General features: G+C 38.4%; 1 protein-coding gene across 1 annotated transcript in view; it reads left to right on the forward strand.

Moving 5' to 3' along the window:
• Positions 1-13,461, forward strand: part of OSBPL1A (oxysterol binding protein like 1A) — a 274,120-nt gene that overhangs the window by 50,733 nt on the left and 209,926 nt on the right. Inside the window, exon 5 of the mRNA XM_006163672.3 lies at positions 8,636-8,747. Within this exon, the coding sequence (XP_006163734.1) occupies positions 8,636-8,747 (112 nt within the window). The remainder of the gene's footprint in view (positions 1-8,635; positions 8,748-13,461) is intronic.

Genomic DNA, 13,461 nt, shown 5'->3' on the forward strand with positions numbered 1-13,461 from the left:
ATTTCTAGCTGCCTGGTCCAGGACTCCAGTAGCATAGTCAGCCATGTAGGATCCAGCTGCCTTAACCACCACTGCCACTTGCTGGCCTGGGATAGTTTTGTTTTGTTTTGCTTTGCTTTGTTTTGTTTTTAACAGAAAAACTGCCACGTTCTGCAGAGTGCCTTTCTTTATTCTTTCTGTACTACCCACAGCTTGCTCTTCTGGTGGCATCTGAGATCATTTCTGCATCAAAAACTTCTCAAGAGCTTCTTCTATAAAAACAGTGACATCTCCAGATTTGTTGTATTAATAATAATCTGAGAACACAACATTGGAGTCTTTTATATATTCTGAAGCCTTCCTATAATATTTATTCTCCAAGCTTGTCTTGATTGTATTTAAATTCATTTTTTAAAAATATTGATGTAATAATCAAGCTTTACTTTCATGGCATCTGTAGGCTTTTGAAAAGGCGAGAAAAACTAAGGTTTTATACAGCCTTGAGGACAACTTTTGTAGATACAGCAGTTGATAGGTAATTTGGTACCTTTTTTTCTTTTTTTTTTTTTAGTTTTTGTGTACTCTGGTGGAAGAGGATTAACAATAGCTATTTGCTGACCTGGCAGAGACATTCTTAGCTGCTTCAAATCCTGACATTCTATCATTTTCTACAAGTATATGTCCTGTTTCTAAATAAATGTTGGGTTGTCAGGAACGTCTTAATGTGATAATGTGGTTTTTCATTAAAAAAGTCATGATTTTCCTGAAAACCTAATATTAAAAGTTATTTTATTGTGTATGCCTTAGTCTTGGATAGTCTAACTTATTTCAACATTTAAAAAAAGATTCTAGGAACCAGCAGTTGGCGTAATGGCTATGTCACTGAACTCCACATAGTTGGCCGTGGTTCGAGTCCTGGATCCGGTGGCTTAAACTCACGCCAGGTGCGTGTGCATGCATGCCAAAAGATCCCAGGAGGAGAAGGGATTGTGGCATGGCCATCCTCCCTGGGGGGTGATTTCTCGCTTTCTCTCTCTGTCTTTATCTGTCTTTCTGGTGAGTGCATGCACCCTATAGCAAAAACCTCTCACGAAAAAAAAAATTCTATAGGACTTGCTCTCTCTCACCAGAGAGAGAGAGAGAGAGAACCACCCCTACCCCCTTCAGGGGGGAGTGGCCACACCAGCTTCCTCCATTCTCTTCTCAGAATTTTATGCATGGAAGCACACACACCTGGTGTGTTTTCCAAGCTGCCTGGTCTGGGATGCAAATCGCACAGTTGGCGGTGTGGGATCCAGTTCTTTAAACACTGTGCCACTGGCTGGATTCTATTTCAGCATTTCACAGTATTTATTTCTGCCTCTCAAAAACACAGATTGGGGTATTAGTGGGAAATGTCTATAAGTTCTTCCATCTTTTTTTTTTTTTTTTCCTAGAGAGGTTTTTGCTATAGGGTGTGTGCAATCGCCAGAAAGAGATAGAGAGAAAGAAAGTGAGAAATCACCCCCCAGGGGGAATGGCCATGGTGCAGTCCCTTCTCCTCCATTCTCCTCTTCAACACGCACGTACACGTACACGCACCCAAGTGAGTTTAAGCCACCTCATTTGAGACTCAAACCGCAGTTGACTACATGGGAGTCCAGTGACATAACCATTACGCCAACTGCTGATCCCTCCCACCTTAATTCTTAAAAGGCCAGTGCTCTACCAACCGCTGATCCGCAGTACTCAGCAGAGGGTTTAGCATATTCCAAGGATTTAATAAAGCTAGTTGAATGAATAAATGTACCAGGGCCTGGGATATGTCTGTCCCAAATGATGACACAAAGAATAAACACAACAAAAAATGCTAGTTAAAGCTAAATTCCATATTTTCTCCAGCCTTCCTGAAACTTCAGAAAAGGCAGTAATTCACTAATACATGGCCTAAAAGGAATTCTTATGAAAAGGACCTTAACTGTCCCTTTTAGCTCTGCCGTCTGTGGTTGCCAGCTCTTACCCTAATGGTGGCTTCATTTATTTCAATTTACACTTCCTTATTAGTGATGTCGAACATCTTTTTATGTGCTTATCGATCACTTGTGTATCTTTGAAGAAATGTCTGTTCAAGTACTTTGCCCATTTTTAAATTCCAGTTGTTTTCTTATTAGTTTTAGGAATTTTTTTTTTTTTTTTGAGAGGTTTTTGCTAGGGGGCGCATGCGTTCACCAGACAGAGACAGAAAAACAGAAAGCAAGAAATCACCCCCCAGGAGGGATGGCCACGCCGCAATCCCTTCTCCTCCATTCTCCTCTCAGGATCTTGGGCACGCATGCGCACGCACCCGGTGTGAGTTTTAAGCCACTGGGTCTGGGACGCAAACCGCGGTCAACTACATGGGAGTCCAGCACTAACTGCTGGTCCCAGGAATTCTTTTTCTTTTTAAAGAGAGATTTTTGCTATAGGGTGCATGTGGTTGCCAGAGAGACACAGAATGACTTAGAGACAGAAAGCAAGAAATCATCCCCCTCAGGGAGGATGGCCACTGTAATCTTTTCTCCTCCATTCTCCTCTTAGGATCTTGGGCTTGCACGCACATGCATCCAACATAAGTTTTAAGTTGCCAGGTCCTCGACTCAAAATGCATTTGACTACTTGGGAGTCCAGTGATGTAACTATTATGCCATTGCTGGTCCCAAGTTTTAGGAATTCTTTTCATATTCTGTACAAAAATGTATCACATATTTGACTGTCAGATATTTTCTTCCATTCTCTGGGGTGCTTCTTACTCTTTTGATAATGTATTTCATGTGCAAAAGTTTTGAATTTTAAGTTCAACTTCTTTTTTGATTTATTTTTTTACATTTAATCACTGTACATCTTTACAGCATACAAAATGAATTTTGCCATCTTTAATATACTGCATATTGGTCCAGTCAAAGATATTATCATACACATTATTATCAGCAGACAATGTTCCATTTTTGTGGGCATTAAATATTTTGCACTTTTTTTAACCTTGATTTCCTCCCCACCTTCCATTGATAACCTTTTTCCAGTAGTGTCTTTAGTTTGCTGCTATTATTATTATTTGTGAATGTCAAGAAAAAGTTTTAGCTTTAATGAATCAAAATTAAAAATGTTACGAAAAAGTTGCTTAAGACCTAAAGCACGGAAAAAGTTAAGATTCTGTTCAAACAGTAGGTAGATACTTAAAAACTCAAAAAAGAAATATGGACAGAGCTAAAATCTAGGGACAAGTACATTATAGTTTTCTGAAACATTTTTTTCTCTCTATTCCCCCTTTTACCAAAGAGAAGCATAAACTAACTTATTTGCAAAAAGATAAGTTTGGTCTCAATTTGGTCTGTTATTTATACAAAGTCCAATAAGAATACTAATTGACTTAGCTGGCTTTGCTTGAACCTTTTATAAGGAACTTCAGATTAGACTCTTAAAAAGCCTCCCAAGGCTACTGAGCCAAGTCCGAAATTTACCATGACTATGCCTTCAAGTATCTGTACTTGGAAATTTTTGGGCCTGTTAGGAAATGACATTCTTTTTTAAAGAATTATCTTATTTAATTAACTAATTATTTATTTATTTTAATTTGACCAGAGAGGGGAGAGAGGGAGAGAGAAAGTGAGAAGGCAAGCTGCCAGGTCTAGGACTTAAACTGTGGTGGGCCATGTGGGAGTCCAGCACCCTTAACAACCGTGTCACCTGCCAGCCCCAGGAAGTAACATTCTTTACTTACCTCCCAAGCAGAACTGTTTATGGTACCAGGCCATCTTTCCAAGAACTTCTGTTGGCTCTCTTGAGATCAACCTTAGTTCCTTAACTTTCTGGTCATATCTGCAGATATGACATTCTAGTCAAAGCTCTGGCAATAGCTAGTGTTTCCAATTTCTTTTTATTTATTTTTTTTTTTTTGAGAGATTTTCGCTATAGGGCGCGTGTGCTCTCCAGACAGACAGAGAGAGACATAGAGACAGAAAGCGAGAAATCACCCCCCAGGGGGGATGGTCACGCTGTAATCCCTTCTCCTCCATTCTCCTCTCGGGATCTTGGGCACGCACGCACACGTGCCCGGCGTGAGTTTTAAACCACCGGGTCCGGGACGCGAACCACTGTCAACTACGTGGGAGTCCAGCGACATAGCCATTACGCTAACTGCTGGTTCCCATGTTTCCAATTTCTGATGCAAGGCAACAAGTATTATTAAATGTATGCAAATAACCATACTGCCACAAAATAAGAATACTCACAAATATTCTCCAATTCCAAAGGGTTCAAAGGGAGAAAAGTTTATGTTTCAATTTCATTTAAAAAATGTTAACAAATTGCTGAAGCTATCAACAACTCAAAAGAAAACAAGAATCCTTAAATCTGGAAAACAAAGTATAGAAGAAAATCAGTAATGTTTTAGTCAAAAGTCATAAAATTCTATTTTATGAATTCAGTCTCATGGAATTAACCTCTCTTCTGTTGAGTTTCTTTTTTTCATTTTTGGCCTGTGCTTTTAGTGTCATATCTGAGATCTTTGCCAAATCCAGTGTCATGAAGCATTCCTCCTATGTTTTTTTCTTTTTTAGAGGTTTTTACCTTAATGAACATGTGCTCGCGGGAGAGAGAGAGAAAGAGACAATAAAAAGGAAAGTGAGAAATCACCCTCCAGTGGGGATGGCCATACTATAATTCCTACCTTATATGCTCCTCACGGGACTGTGGGCATACATGGCACATGTGCCTGGTATGATTTTCAAGCCACTGGGTCTGGACTCGAACCAGTCGGCCACATGGGAGTTTGGCAACATAACCGGCATGCCATCTGCTGGCCCTCCTCCTTTGTTTTTTTTTCTAAGAACTTTATATCAGCTCTGTGTCTTTCATCCATTTTGAGTTAATTTGGATATGGTAAAAGGTACAGGTCTAACTTTATTATTTTGCATGTAGATATTCAATATCCCAGCACCATTTTGGGGGAAATAATGTCATTTCTTTTTTTATTTTTTTTGAGAGGTTTTTGCTATAGAGTGTGTGCCCTTGACAGACAGAGAGACAGAGAGACAGAGAGACAGAAAGTGAGAAATCACCCCCTCGTGGGGATGGCCACGCTGCAATCCCTTCTCTTCCATTCTCCTCTCGGGATTCTGGGCACACACGCATATGTGCTTGGCGTGAGTTTTAAGCCACCGGGTCTGGGATTCGAACCATGGTTTACTACATGGGAGTCCAGCAATATAACCATTACGCTAATTGCTGGTCCCAAAAAATGTCGTTTCTCCATTGAGTGATTTTGACACCCTTGTCAACATTTAACTGTGTATATAAGCATTTATTTCTGGGCTGTCTGTTATTTTCCACTGATATGTATATGTCTGTCTTTATGCTAGTGCCACATTGATTATTGTAGCTTTGTGTAGTAAGCTTTGAAATGAGAAAATCTGAGTTTTCCAACTTTCTTTTTCTTTTTAAATACTATTTTGGCTACCTGGAGTCCCTTGAAATTTCACATTAAGTTTAGATGGGATTTTCTGTACCTTTGAAAAATATTACTGGGATTTGATAACAATTACATTGAATCTATAGATAGCTTTGGATAGTACTCATGTTTTTTTTTTTTAAAGAATTATTTTATTTAACTTTATTATTATTTTAATATTCCAGAGAGAGACACACAGAGAGAAAGAGAGCGAGAAGGTGAGAAAGCAAACCTCCAGGTCTGGGACTCGAACCATGGTAGGCCATGTGGAATTTCAGCACCCTTAACCACCATACCACCTGCCGGCCCCCAAGTTCTCAATTCTTAACAATATTAAGTCTTCCCACCCATGATCCCAGGATGGTTCCTATTTATTTATGTTGTCTTTATTTCAGCTTTGTTTTGTGGCTCTAGAGTACAAATTTTTTGCTTCCATAGTTTTTATTCATAAGCATGTTCTTTTGGATGCTCTTAAAAATAGAACTGTTTTCTTAATTTTCTTTCTGGATTATTCACTGTTACTTGCCCATTTTTAAATTGAGTTCTTCATCTTTCTATTGTTGAGTTGTAACATTCTTCATGTATTCAAGATACAAGTCTCTTAACAGATATATGATTTGTAATTTTTTTCTTTTTTTACCATTCTGTGGATTGTTCTTTCTTTACTAATATGAACTATTGGGTTGTCGGGAAAGTCATGATGTATTTTTCTGGTTTTCTAGGCACAAATTTGTCACAACTGTTCAAACAACCCAATATTTACATGATGTGTGAAAATGCTTGTCCTAAAATGTTATCTTTAAAATGATAGGAAAGGGGCAGCAGGTGGTGTGGTGGTTAAGGTTCTGGACTCCCACATGGCTGACTGCAGATTGAGTCCCAGACTTGGTAGCTTGCTTTCTCGCTTTCTCTCTTTCTCCATTCCTCTCTGGTAAGTGCATGTGCTCTATAGAAAGTAAAGCAAATAATAATTTAAATAAATTCTCAAAAAAATTATAGAACATAGCCTTGGTTTGATTACTGGCTTACTGTAAAAGCTGTGTGTGGTGGTGTGTGCCTGTGGTCTTAGCTACTGGGAAACTGAGGCAGGAGGATCATGACATACTGAGACCGTGTTTAAGAAAGATAAAAAGGGCACCAGCAGTTAGTGTAATGGCTATGTCACTGGACTCCCACGTAGTCAACCACGGTTCGCATCCCGGACCCAGCGGCTTAAAACTCACACTGGGCACGTGTGCGTGCGTGCCCAAGATCCCAAGAGGAGAATGGAGGAGAAGGGATTGTGGCGTGACCATCCCCTCTGGGGGGTGATTTCTCGCTTTCTATCTCTATGTCTCTCTCTGTCTGTCTGGTGAGCGCACACGCCCTATAGCGAAAACCTCTCCAAAAAAATAAATAAATAAAATAAATAAATAAGAAAGAAAAAAAGATAGGAAATGGTAAGGTATTGTGTGACAATTCACTTTATAAAATAATAGGAGTTTTTTTATTTTTTTGAGACATTTTTGCTGTAGGGCACATGCACTTACTGGAGAGACAGAGAGACAGAGAGACAGAAATCAACCCCTAGAGAAATAGCCACACTGCGATCTCTTCTTCTCCATTCTCTTAGGATTTGGGGCACACATGCACATGCACCTGGTGTAAGTTTCAAGCCAACTGGTCCAGGACTTGAGCCCCAGTTGACTACATGGGAGTCCAGTGATGTAACCACTATGCCATCTGCTGGTCCCAATAATAGGAGACTTTTAAAAACCATTTTTCTATTTTAAAAATGTGATAGTACATTTTATAAAATAATGTTCAGTCTTAAAAAATGTGCTCATAAACACTCTTTAATATACTACAAAACCTATTATACATTAGGAGTTTAATATTAAACAACTATGTCATGGAAATAAACGACATTTTATATTTAAGAAAATCTCAAACTTATACATGGAAAAAAATAAGAAAAAAATACACTAAAATATTTATAGTACTCATAGTGACTAGGATAATGAACATGTTATTTTCTTTTCCTCTCTTTGTTTTTGAGATTTTATTTAAGCATTTTTTTACTATAAAAACATTTTAAAAACATGTAGGAAATTGTATGGCCCACAGGAAAGATGAAGTTCCTAGGACAACATGTAAGGACATAGGATATTGCTTTCTGTTACAGGCTCCCTCAGTTCGGAAGTCAGAGCAGCACACATTTCATTCTCAGTGTAGAGCTAAAGAGAGTGTTGATATCAGTTGCCCTTCTTGGGTGTTGTGCATCTCAGAATAATCAAACATCACATTTCTAATATTATCTGTAGTCCTTCTCTGATTCTACTGTTTTGTTAAGTTGCATAACTGACCCAGATATTCTTAGATGTTGTGCATGACCAATTGGTTAGAATTTCTAAAAATGCGATTACCCACTTAAATAAAAATGATCTAGTTTAATCTCTATTGTTGCATATTCACTTTAGGAGATAGTTTCTCTATTATAAACCTTCCTTCAGTACGATACAAATATTCCTATCAGTCTATATTACTTTAGAAAATAATTCTTTTTATTTTTTTGGAGAGGTTTTTGCTACAGGGCGCGTGCACTCGCCAGACAGACAGAGCGAGACAGAGAGATAGAAAGCGAGAAATCACCCCCCGGGGGGATGGCCACGCTGCAATCCCTTCTCCTCCGTTCTCCTCTCGGGATCTTGGGCACACATGCACACGCACCTGGCATGAGTTTTAAGCCACTGGGTTCGGGACGCGAACCGCAGTCGACGACGTGGGAGTCCAGCAACATAGCCATTACGCTAACTGTTGGTTCCAATAATTCTCATTTTTTGTAAGTCAAAATTAATTTTTAAAAATTAATTATTTTCCCCTAACAGACCGTAAAGGAATAATGTACTACCTGCTTTAATTTACATAATGGCTTTGTTTACTTACACATTTGGTTGACCATATGAATTCTTTTGGTGGAACAACCAGCCAATTTACTTTAAAAATCAATTATAGTTGTTGGCATTTGTTTAAATGATTGTCAGTTGTTATCATAATTAATTGAATCACTATAGACAGAACTGATGTAATGTAGATTCTTACATAATAGTTTTTTCTGTTGCAGAAACTTTAGTAATTTGGAAAGGGCTATAATGTAATAAAGTCTTAGCTTAAGCTTAATAGTAGCCAAACATAATTTCTCTGTTTTTATAGGAGCTGGTAATGCTTCTCTTAGAATATAATGCTGATACTACTGTCGTTAATGGGAGTGGACAGAAAGCAAAAGAAGTCACTCATGACAAAGAAATTAGAGACATGCTCGAAGGTAACTTCTATAGATTTTACTGTAAACTGCATTTACTTTAAATATAGCCAAGATCCAGGATATGAGTAAAAGTGGTATCTGAGACACCAAAATAAGGGATGACAATCCTATGCTCTAATGATATTATCATTTGGGAGTCATTGATTAGACACAAAATTATCCATATGAGAGTTTTCTCACTTGGTTTTTAAGCTTTTGTTGTTGTTTTGTTTTTTTTTTTTTAAGACAGAATCTGTTTCACTGTCCTCAGCCTTTTGAGTAGCTGGGACCAGAGGCTATGCCACCACGCTCTGCTTTGGGATGGACTGGGAATCAATCTCAGAGCTCCTATGTGGCCTTAACCTACCAAGCAGCAGTGTCATCCAGCTTATGCTACCTCAGCTGGTCCTTAAATGATTATTATTATTTTTATTTATTTATTTTTTTAGAGAGATTTTTACTATAGGGCAAGTGCGTTCTCCAGAAAGACTAAAGACTAAAAGTGAGAAATCACCCCTCTGGGGGGATGGCCATGCCCTAATTCCTTCTCCATTCTCCTCTCAGGATTTTGGGCACACACACATACATGCCTAGTGTTTTTTTTTTTTTTAAATAATTATTTTTATTTAACTTTATTTATTATTATTATCATTGTTATTTTCCAGTTTGATGGAGAGAGACAGAGAGAGAGAGAGGAAGTGAGAAAGCAAGCCACCAGGTCCGAGACTTGAACCATGGTTGGCCATGTGGGAATCCAGTGCCCTTAACCACCATGCCACTTGCCAGCCCCATGCTTAGTGTGTTTTAAGTGGTGGGTCCAGGACTTGAACCATGGTGGACGACATGGGAGTCCAGCGACATAACCATTACACCATCTGCTGGCTCCAGGACCTTTTAAATTCTTAACTTACACAAAATAAGGCAAGTTTTAAAAATATGTTTTTCATTTACTCAACAAAATTGAAAGTGAAAAATTAGAGACCTGAGGGAATGTGGCTGATAGGCTAATGAAGCATGATAATGAATGTAAACAAGAGTGCAGGACAGAGAAACTAAGAGATGTGGCTATTGGAAGTCATTGATCGTGGGTAAGATAGCTCTGGCTGGTTCAGTTTTCCTGAAGACTTTATTGTAGCAGACAACAGTAAGTCTTTGATGGACCAGCTTCATTATTACAAACACTAAATTGCATTTAAGAAGACATAATAAATCTATAGTGATTCAGAGGAATTTCTCTAAAATAGTTCAAACCAAAACATTTTGATGTTTCCATTGGGAGATGTTTGTGCTGTAGGATCATTCTCTGAGTAGCCAGGGCATTGCTGTAATTTCATTTTTTTTTTTTTGGAAGTATTTCTAATGTAGAGAAGAGAAAAATCCGTAATTTCTATTTTATGAAAAATATTGAATTAGAGTTACAATTCCACATATACCCTGTTTCTCTTTCCTTTGTGGTTCAGAAAAAGGCAATATAATTTTGTATTTAAAGGGTGTTGATTTTTTAAATGTTATTTTTATGTAAAACAAACTAACAAACAAACCCCAAGACCCTGTTTTTTTTAGTACTTGCTAATTGATTTTAAGAACTAAAATCTCACTTGTTCTATATTTACAAAATAAGAGTGCTTGTCAGACATCTTTAGGTCAGTGCCTTAACTTGTACATGCATGTAAAATGAACCCTCTCATTGTCAATGAACAAGCACATCAGCACATAACATCTCCTTTCAGGTTCACAATCTCATCATGTGATTTGCACTCGTGTAGACCTATTAGATGTGACCCTTGACCTTCAATCATTTGTGATCTAATTGGGGGGATGAGATACTGCCTTTGATTCTGGCATGTCATTTTAATTGTAATGTGAAAACCCAGAACTGACATTTTCCTAATAGACTAGAATGTTAGATTGGTTTGACAGGTTGACACTTAAATAAAGGCTGTTGTAAAGACATGCTCTAAGGCCCTTCTAAAACCCAGACTGCACAAAGACAAGGGCTTAGTTGACTTTTTAGGTAATATAATTAATCAGCTGATGTGGTTCTAGCTTAGGAAATAGAAGTAGAGATTTAACTGAGTGATTCTGCTCTAATGAGATCACCTCAGCCAGATATAATAGCATTTGTGGGTAGAGCGTTAAGTGGGTCATTGGCAGACAGCCAGGAGTGTATTGAGCACCCACCAAGACCATATTGTGTCTTGGATAATGCACAGAGAGACAGCACGTTTTACCCCAGAAAAAGAGATAAAGGTAGACACAATGCAACTGTACTCAAGTACTCAAAGAGATCTTATTTGGGAGGACAAATGAAGTTATTTGTGCAGAACTAGGCCAGTTGACAGTGCAGCTGATGGATCAAAACAGAGGCAAACGCATCTCACACCATGATCTTCTTTTAGCCTCCCAACCAGGCCATGAACATGAGAACACACCCTCTCATCTGTACTGGTCAACTTAGAAATCAAATCTTGGCTTTCCACGTGGCATGCAGCATTACAGAGCATTTCACTACTTCTGTACCACAGTGCTGGGCCTTATGTTATTCATTTACTTTTAATCCTTTTTGTTGTTGAACCATTTGAGAGTAGATTACAAATATAATGATACCTTACCCCCTAAGTACTTCAATATGTATCTCTTAAGAAAAGGGACCTGAGGGAACCAGCATTTAGCATAATGGCTATGTCGCTGAACTCTCACGTAGTCGACCATGGTTCGCGTCCCAGACCCAGTGGCTTAAAACTCACGCCAGGTGCATGTGCGTGCGTGCCCAAGATCCCGAGAGGAGAATGGAGGAGAAGGGGTTGTGGAGTGACCATCCCCCCTAGGGGGTGATTTCTTGCTTTCTGTCTCTCTGTCTCTCTCTGTCTGTCTGGCGAGCACACATGCCCTATAGCAAAAACCTCTCCAAAAAAAAAAAAAAAAAAAAAAAAAAGAAAAGAAAAGGGACCTGACATAATATCCTTACATAATCACAATATAATGATCAATTTCAGAAAATAAAATATTATATAGTACACATTTTACGTACTAATTTTGCCAACCATTGAAAGAATATCATGGGCCAGCCCTGTGGCACAGTGATGAAACACTGCATAGAAAAACCTGATCTCAGGGTGGCACATGGCATGGTGGTTAAAGGAGCTGGACTCTCACATGGTTGACCTCATTTCAAGTCCCAGACTTGGCGGCTTGCTTTCTCACTTCCCTGACTCCCTCTCTCTCATACTCTGTCATTTGCTGGTCAAATTAAAAGAAAGAAAGAGAAAGAGAAAAAGAAAGTTAAATAAAATAACTCTTAAAAAAGAAAACTCTGATCTCACATGGCCTACTACAGTTCAAGTCCCAGCTAAGAAGTTTGAAAAACATGGCGGGTACAAACACCTGTACACCTCAAAACCTGATGGGATGGAGAAATGGAAGGGATTGTAGTGTGACCACACTCCTTTGCAGGGGTGGGGTGCCTTCTCTTTCTGGTAATGCAATATGACCAAACAAAAAACACCCTTTGTAGCATATTCTCCCCAATCTGTGATGTAATTCAGAATTTCATATTGTATTTGATTTTCAAATCCCTTTAATTTTATTTTATCTGAAACAATTCCTCAGTCTTTGTGTTTCATGATATTGGCCTTTTTTTCTTTTTTTTAGAGCTTTTCGCTATAGGGCGCATGCGCTCACCAGACACAAAAAGAGAGACAGAGAGATAGAAAGTGAGAAATCACCCCCCAGGGGGGATGGCCATGCCACAATCCTTTCTCCTCCATTCTTCTCTTGGGATCTTGGGCACACACACACATGCACCTGGCATGAGTTTTAAGCCACTGAGTCAGAGACTTGAACCGTGGTCGACTACATGGGAGTCCAGCGACATAACCATTACGCTAACTGCTGGTCCCGATATTGGCCTTTTTAAGAGGAAAATAATTGTGGAATAATTTGTAGTGTTCCTCAATTTGGGTTTTATTCTTTTCATGTGATCAGATTCAGGATATGCATGTCTGGCAGGAATGTTATGTAGGTGGGGTTGTATCATGTATTAGTACACCACAGTAGGAGACACGTGTGTCACTTTGTTCCATTATTAGTGAAGTTAACTCTGGCCTACTGTAAAGGTATATTTTTTCTTTGTAATTAATGATCTGTGGAGAGAAAGTTGAGATCATACAAATATCTTGTTTACCAATAAAGATTTAGTCAGTGGTTTTAGCGTCATTATTAATATTTGCTCAAGTCATATATTGCTAAGGTGATTGCAAAGTGGTGATGTTTTTTAATCAGTAATGAAGTGCAGTGTCCAGGTGCTCTCCTGTGTGTCAGGTGTGCTGCTATCGGGTTGTCAGAAAAGTCATGATGATGTATTTTTCTATATTTCTCTAGGCAAAAATGCTTCATGACTTTTCTGATGGCCCAGTATTTAACTATTATGTGTAGCACTGTGAAGTTAGACTTTATGACTTCCAAGATCCCCAATAACCCTGAATTTTGATGAGGGGGAAAAAAAAAAGACTTAGAGTAATATCAAATTTAAATTTTATGGGACAAATGATTTTTTTGGATTTAGAATATACAGTTTAAAATTTTTGAGATATAAAATACATGTAGAAAAACTTACATCATTAATGTACAGCTCACTGTTTTCACATCTGCATAAATAGCACCTACACTGAAAAACAGAACATGACCAGCAGTCTGGAAATACCATTGCCCCAAACCAAGTTTTTTTTTTTTTTTT

Source organism: Tupaia chinensis, unplaced genomic scaffold, assembly GCF_000334495.1.
Source record: "Tupaia chinensis unplaced genomic scaffold, TupChi_1.0 Scaffold142717_1, whole genome shotgun sequence".
Lineage (NCBI taxonomy): Eukaryota > Metazoa > Chordata > Mammalia > Scandentia > Tupaiidae > Tupaia > Tupaia belangeri.